Consider the following 8,568-nt stretch of genomic DNA (forward strand, 5'->3'; position numbering starts at 1 on the left):
GGCATCACGGATTTTGGTTTGCACAAGGTTCCTAATCCTCTGGTCAAAATAAATTGGTTCGCATCCATAAGTTGTGAGGTGGTCGATGAAGTCAGATTCATCTATGTTTGAGAGATTGCGTATTAAAGTCTGAAAAGTGCTAGAAGTAAAGTTATTGGTCGTGAGTTTAAATTAGTATTGAAATCATCTGTGATGATAATGTTATTGTAATTGGGAATATGTGGACAAATTTCTGACTCTAGATCACTTCCAAAGGAGGCGTTTGGTGCTTTATAAATAATACCTACCAAAGCACTATCTTCTGTGAATCTAACCTCAAGAAAAAGAAACTCATTTGACGGATGAGTTGATAATGGAGTCATTCCTACCACAGAACCTCTGAGGCTATCGTGTAGGTAAGGGCAGATTCCACCCCCTCTCCTTACATCTTTGTCTCTACGAAATAGGGTGTACTTGTCATGAGCAACTGAACTATAGGGATAGTTAGAGCTCAGCCAAGTTTCAGAAATAGCTATAATGTGATAGAACTGCGGGCTAAAATAATGCTTAAATTTTGGATAATGGGCCAAGAGAGACTGAGCATTCACGTGGCAAATCGATAGAGTATCCATTGAGATAGTACGTTATATACATTAGAGGTAACTGAATACCAAAAATGAAGCTCAAGGTAAAATAACCTTTGACAAAGGTAGATAAGAGATTGATGCAAAAGTGCCTGTACAAAATAGCTAGAGAAGCGCAAGAGCAGCTCACGGACACAGAATTTCTGAAAGCGCTTCCTCGAGTAAACTTGCCGGATTTGATCAAGATCAAGATCTCTGCTGTTTCTATTCGCATGACAACCAGGAAATTGGGCCGAGCGTATGTATTACCCCGCTCAACACATGCCATCGACGACGTTGTTCTAGTCCAGAGTTGCGAGATGGAATTATTACGACATCCCTCTATAGAAGCTCTGAGGAGTTGTGACATTAGGATCACCTACGACCAACGGCCGTACTGGATTCCAATAGGTACACTCGGAGGCTGGCTGTATTCACTCACTTTCCCTGAAACAGCCCGCCTTACTTGCAACTTGAAACCTACCCAATGGCATGGAATAAGTAGAGTGGGTCTGATTCAAACAACCTCCGGGTGCTCATTACGAACCGAGAACACAGCATTACCAGCAATCACACTTAAGGAAAACCCGCAAGAATACGTGTATGAGTCACCACTGGCGTTAGATCTGGTCGAAGTATCCCCAATCATTGCCCGAAATCCAGAATTTCAATTTTCCCCTTCACAACAGAAATTAGGTCCAAACCAGCCCCAAGCATCGCCCCCACTTTTCTGTTTTCTTATGATCCGGAGGGAGAGTGTCAGTTAAACTAATCCAACAGATGGCGCCACAAAAAGTAGGTTTGTCTTTTTCATTGAATTGCATTGTGAAAAAGCAAAAATTATTAAAAACTTGATGCTGTTTGCAAATAAACAAAAAATATATATGAAAAAATAAGAGTAACTATTACTAATTATTTAAAAAAAGAAAGTCATGAAAAAATGTAGTTTAATATGAATAAAATTCAATTTTTAGATACATTTTGAAAGCAGTTCGAACTTTATATTTTTGTGATTCACTTTGCTCATATTGTTAATTTCATTATTTGTTGAAAGTTAAAAAAAATATATTTTTTGTTAAAATTATTAATGTACGAGTAGCTAATGAAAAAATTAATAATATTAAAGACCTCTATGACAAAAATATTTAAAACATATACATGATCAGCAGAATTAATACAAAATATATGACGTATCTCAAATATAAATATAATAGTAATTAAAATATGTAAGACTACATCTTAAGTTGCACAGTAAAGAATCTTTGTACCTTTGAAATCTTAACAATTTTAAGGGCATGCGATACTTAGAAAATTGTCGATTTTACCAGTTTTAGGTTCCCCCGGCTTTTTTTCTAGAATAATAAATATTTTGTCTCAAACATTTGAGAAATGATAGCGAACATGATAACGGACGTCCCCGCACACTTTTTTTTGTAGGTTAATTCAAAAAAGTTTTAATTTAGCAAAATGTGATTCATTTGCATAGCGCTTAGGAAATCGTATCGATTTTTTCAGTGTTAGATTCCCCGGCTTTTTTCCTAGGATAAGAAATATTTTGCCTTCAAAATCTGGAAAATTATAGCGAACATGCTAACGGACATCCCCGCACAATTTTTCTGTATTTTTCTATCAAAAAATTTTTAATATTACTAACAACGTGCGTGTATATTTCGAGGTTATGTGTGTTACAATTCACCCAAGCGTTACTTCCAAACTAAACAATATTTTTGGACGAAAACTTTGGACTTACAAATAAAAATATTAACTAATCTCCCGGAACTAACCTTGTTTGCAGGCAATCAAAAAAGTTCATTTCATAAATAATTTCCAGATTATCGGAAAGGCAGAGATGAAAAACGACGTAACCTCAAAATAAGGCATATGCATAACATTTTTATTTAGCACAATCAATTTTTGTTGTTCTTATGCCTCAAAAAAAGAGTCTGGGGACGTCCGTTATGATATTTTATAGCATCTTCGAATTCAGTTTAAAAAAAATTTTATTTTTGTGGAAAAAGCCGGGGAAACTGTAAGTATTACATGTCCTTAAGTTTTTAAGAAAATATTTTTTAAAAGTAATAGTAATTGTAATTAAAATGTTTGAGGGAATAATTTTGTCAAAAGTCAATGAAAAGACTACTAAATGAGAAAATGGATTTAACATTATATAATATAATGTATATATTTAGTGTATATATTTAAATTCACTTTTTTCGTCCATTTGGACGCTCCGAACTTTTGTCTTCTCTATTTGATTATTAATAATTTTTCTACTCAAAGTATGGAAAAACCGAAAATTTGTATATAACAATTTGTTACGTTTTAATAACTGAGCAGGAAACCTTTATATTGTCTTAAATTAATGTTTAGGGACTCATAAAATACAAATAATTTGTTTATCATTCCATTTATTTGTTGCACACAAATTTGATAAACAAATTAAAAAATAGTCTTATTATTGGTAAAATTTTGTTGTTGCTAAAAGTGCTTCATATTAATGTAGGAATGATGTTTAATAACAAAAATAATTTAAAATTTTATAATAACTATTGTTATAAACAATTCTTGTGGCAAAATATTAGAACTTGAAATTTAAAAAATTATTATTTCCTCCAAGCGTCAGAAAGACTTCAGGTATTCCTTAAAACAATAAATATTTAATGATATTTGACAAAATATTAAAATTTAAATTATTCTAAACACATTAGATGAACAGATTCGAAATTTTGCTCCTTTCGCATAGAAATTTTTTTTTACACTGGAAATGTCTTAAGCTGTTGGACGAAGAACTGCTAGTCACAAAATATGTGAAAAGTTAACAATAACCATTGTTATGAATAATACTCGTGACAAAATATTGAAATGTAAGGTTTTATCAAAACTTTTATTTTCTTTAATCGCTACAATGGCTACGGATATACTCAAAAGAATGTATCTTTGATCATATTTAGTGGAATATAACAACTTACACGTTTATAAACAATTAACATAAAAAATTTCCCAATGTTGGCAGTTTCACTTGGAAAAAATCGGGCTTTTAATCGTAATAGATTGGAAATGATTCATAACACTGCATTCTAAGATTTAGTCAATAAAAAATCTTTTGACAATAACCCACCGGCTTGGCCATGAAAGAAAATTTAAATTTGATAAAACCTTAAGTTTCAATATTTTGTCACAAGAATTGTTAATAACAGTGGTTATTGTTAACTTTTCTAATATTTTTGTGACTAGCAGTCAATCGTCCAACAGCTTAAAACATTTTCAGTGCAAAAAAAAATTTTCGATGCGAAAAGGCCAACATTTAAAATTTGTTTATCTAATTTGTTCAGAAAAATTTAGATTGTTATATTTTATCAAATATTATTAAATATTTATTATTTTAAGGAATATCTGAAGTCGTTCTGGCCATTGAACGAAAGTATAATTTGAAAAATCTCAAATTTTAATATTTTGCCACAAAAATTGTTTATCACAGTGATTATTATAAACTTTTACATTATTTTTGTTATTCAATGTCATTCCTACATTAATGGGAAGCACGTTTAGCAAAAAAAAATTTTCACCGATAATAAGACTTTGTTTATACTTTGACTGGAAAAATTATTGATACCAAAATAGATGAGACAAAAGTTCGGAGCGTCAAGATCTATAGAATTTAATGATCTTTAATTTAAAACAGAAAAATTCAAAATTGCAAGAACATTGAAGGCTCTGGACATTTTTGAATGAAAAAAGTGCATTTCCTCCAACTGTGCGTCATAAGTACAGTACGTTTGTTTATATATTTTAATAGCTTATAGTCTGTTTATTTTAGAAATGAGATTTGCAATAATATAATTAACTATGTCATTCAAAATCTCCTTTAAATTTAAACTTTTCAATAAAAATATTAGGGGCTGAATGCAGCGAAAAAAAAGATTTCAAGATTAAGCAACAAATAAATTATTGAACTGTATAAATGTATATATGATTTTTGGTTCAATGTAAATAAATATATACATTATATTGAATAATATTTAATCGATTTTCTCATTTATCATTCGCATTATTTGAATAATAAGTAATAGTTACTCTTATTTTTTCATATATTTTTTTTGTTTATTTGCAAACAGCATCAAATTTTTATTTATTTTTGCTTTTCCTTAATGCAATTCAATGAAAAAGACAGACCTACTTTTTGTGGCGCCAACTGTTGGATTAGTTTGGCTGACATTTCCCCGCCGGATCGTAAGAAAACTACTACTGTATACACATACACGCTCGAGGCAGGGGGCTGGTCCAAACCATGGCAAAGAACGGACCCTGATGAAATGCTCGCAGAACTTGAAGACAAGTTATCAGAGAAAAGTCGATATCATATAGAGGTACATTAACACTATCGATACACCCATGCCACTCTGGGAGGCATTACTACAATAGGCCTACTGGCGTTATTTTATCTAGCTAGGAGACCAATATCGTCGTTTTGCCGTGCCTATCGCAGAGACAAACCAAATTTGGAGAGAAGGGATAAGACGGGGCAGAACTCAGCCATCTACAGTTTCCCTAGCCACTCGCGTTCCATGTCTGGAGGCAAGAGGAGCAGGGATAAGAAAGCCAAGGAGCATACGTTAGATACGGCACCTCTGCTAAACCAGCCGACGAGGGAAGCGGAAGAAGTCATACGGTTATGGCAGGGACCTAAACCAGCACGGCCTACAATGCCCAAAGTCCCTTCGCAGGACATAGAGGTGTCTTAAAAGTGAAGTGGAGTGTGACAATAATTGAAAAAGGGGATTTGGCTTTAGAAAAACAAGTGCCGTAACAAAATCAATGTCGGGAAAATATGTATAAAATAAGAAAAAGGACTGTATTATAAACATTTTACCGGGTTATACAATTATCATTACAGCCGTCAAGGGACGACGGTCATGAAAAGGGAAGATGGGTTGTTACAACCAGGACTCCTTTTTTCTAATTAGTTAGCACTATGCACACAGGAGAACGAAAGGAAAAACAGAGAGAGTGCAAGCTCAGCATTTCCTGTCGTCTGGCAGCGATAAGAAGGAAGGTGGACGGCGGACATGGGAGTGGATGGAATGCCAGAGTTAGCGGTTTCGTACTTAGAGGTGCATACTCGCGTCTGTGATTAGCGGCGGAGTAACGCCTTATGCGAAACTGCAATCCTAGCAGGATGGAAGGACGAACGACGGTGTGCGGCAGTCTCTCGGTTCTGTTGTGAAACAAAAATCAATTAAAGAAAAGAGAGGCTTCCAATTTAAATCAAATTCATTGATTTAAATTATTTTCTTATTATTCACTCTCTTTTTCTCCAAAGTCTGGGGTGAGTACCATTGTATCAATTCACTGGCTGTTCCTCGTGCCCTCCCTGTCAGACCGAAGGAACTGAATGGAACCTCTACAAAGTACCCGTAAAGACCCCGTTTGGTTCCTTTTTAAAAAACTCAAAGAAACCGCAAGATCAACTTTTAAACTGTTGAAATCGGATTCTACGTTAATTCTTCTATTGGAAATTCACGGAGTAATCGCAATACTTTTTTTTGCAGCGGTAAAAAGTTTTAAAAAGCATATAAGATCTATAACGCATGTTGACTGCTACTTACAGATGATGCGTTTGAAGTGTAGCAGTCAACAGGCGTTATACGTCTTATGTTTTTTTAAACTTTTTTCCGTTGCAAAAAAAAAACTATTGCGATTATTTCGTGAGTTTCTATGGAGAATTTTAACGTAGAATTCGAATTTGAACAACTTAAAAGTCGATTTTGCTGTTTTTTTAGTATTTTTAAAAAGGAACCGAATGGGGACCCAATAAGGTCCTTACGAGTACTTTGAGGAGGCTCCATTCGGTTCCTTCGGTACACCAGGGCTATTATGTGAAAGAGTTTCGAGCCTAGTCTTCTGTATTCTTTTTTTACTATTATGTAAATCTAAAAATAAAAGGTGATATAAATGTAAATCCTTTTTGTTGTCCAATCACTACCCTTTCGAACCAAAAATCGAAATGACAAAGGAACAGCAGAACGATCGAATTCCCTGAAATGTAATAGAGAAGATGACATGCTCATTACCTTATTAATAAGAAGAGCATAAATTTCGCTACTTGGCGTGGATGGGAAACGCCACAGAAATAATGTAAGGTCGCACCCCTACCCCTTTTCCAACACCTCGTGAGGCAGGTAGGTACCCCTGTGACTGGTGAAAGAAATAATTTAAGGTCGCACCTCTACCCCTTTTCCAACGCTACATGGGGGCGGGAAGACAATCCTGTGACTGGTCACAGAAATGATTTAAGGTCGCACCCCTACCCCTTTTCCAATGCATCGTGGGGGCGGTATGGCACCAATGTAATTGGTTACATGAATAATTTTGGCCCCTAACTCTTGTCAACGTCTTGTGGCGAGGCTAGAATCCATTCCTGTGATTAATCACAAATAATGTCATATATTTTATTGTACATAATTCTTATAATTTAACCGAATAATGCATTTTTTTATCTAGACTCTCAGCTTTAAGAATTATTTATTTTATGATATTTTATTTTTACCGCCACTGTAAGTTATTTGTTGGTACATATTTTTTATACATAACCTTTTTTATGGGATTTCCATACAAATTTTTGGAGAGAGTTTGCATTCGGTGACACCCACCTCCATTCAAAACCTCACATCTAGCCAGCAGCTCCACTCGTTTTTAATGTCACTACTAGAATATGAATAGAACCCTAACTTATTTCCAATATCGAGTATTTTGATTATTTTTTTTACTAACAGAATGTTTATCAGTTTTGACCTTTAAAATTATATTTTCATGCAGACTCCACCTAAAAAAAACCGGGAGGTGCAGGCACTTTTGCGTTGAGCTTAGTTGCGATCCACCCTGGGATATTTCTAAAAAGTAATTTTTGTTTTTGAAAGGAAGAAATTTATCCCTGACTCACAGATTTTCATACATTTAAAATATCTATATATCACTTCGCAACTTTATAAGTTTGAATTTAATTTTGGAAAAATTACAAATGAAGTTTTGCTATTAATTCATCTGATCTTTATTTTAATTAGGCCTGTTTAACCTATCCTGATGTAATTTGAACATAAACTGTTTTGTAAGTATAAATTATAATTTCCAAATCTCTGAAAGCATTCACATTTAATTAGCGCTTCATTCCCAATTTCTAAATTTGTACGTCCGATATATAATACATGTGGGCGTCAGCATGAAAAGGGCACTTTTATGGTCGGTTGTAGTTTAGAAAATATTCGCGTTTATCTAAGAGGCCATCCATATGCCACGTAGACAATTTTTCACCAATTTTTGACCCCCCCCCCCCTCATGTACTTTGTCCACGTCGACATATATTATGAAAATATAGATATTATTAATCTTCCAAATGTCCGGGAGCTCGCGACAATTCCATGGACGTCATTTTAGAACTCACTAAAATTTCAGATTCTTTTGTTCTCATAGTCAACACTTCCAAATTCGTTGACTGGCTAACAGCTTTTCGTGCATTTTGCAAAAATTTGTCGATAAACTGGACGAAAATTTGAGTGAAAAAACGTCATTTTAGTACTCTTCAAACCCATTGGGGATCATTTTTTAGGTGCAAAAAACTACCAAGGACTTTGAGTGGCAGCTCCTGAGTGGTGCCAAAGTTGACTGGCAGGCTGTCAAACATGCCAACAATGTGAGAGAAGAAACGTCATTTTAGTACTCTTGAAAACCATTGGGGATGATTTTTTACGTGCGAACAACTACCAAGAAGTTTGAGTGGCAGCTCCTGAGTGGCGCCGAAAGCTCACTGGCAAACTGTGAAACATGTAAAAATTCGAGTGAAGGAACGTCATTTTAGTACTCTTGAAATCCACTGGGGATGATTTTTTAGGTGCAAACAACTACCAAGAAGTTTGAGTGGCAGCTCCTGAGTGGTGCCGAAAGCTCACTGGCAAACTGTCAAACATGTAAA

At 34.5% G+C, this 8,568-nt stretch overlaps 1 protein-coding gene across 1 annotated transcript in view; it reads right to left on the reverse strand.

The window, feature by feature from the left end:
• Positions 1-6,422: 6,422 nt before the first annotated feature.
• LOC117173692 overlaps positions 6,423-8,568 on the reverse strand; it is a 148,095-nt gene continuing 145,949 nt past the window's right edge. The window contains exon 5 of the mRNA XM_033362334.1: positions 6,423-6,532. Within this exon, the coding sequence (XP_033218225.1) occupies positions 6,423-6,532 (110 nt within the window). The remainder of the gene's footprint in view (positions 6,533-8,568) is intronic.

This window comes from Belonocnema kinseyi, chromosome 5 (assembly GCF_010883055.1).
Source record: "Belonocnema kinseyi isolate 2016_QV_RU_SX_M_011 chromosome 5, B_treatae_v1, whole genome shotgun sequence".
Taxonomy (NCBI): domain Eukaryota; kingdom Metazoa; phylum Arthropoda; class Insecta; order Hymenoptera; family Cynipidae; genus Belonocnema; species Belonocnema kinseyi.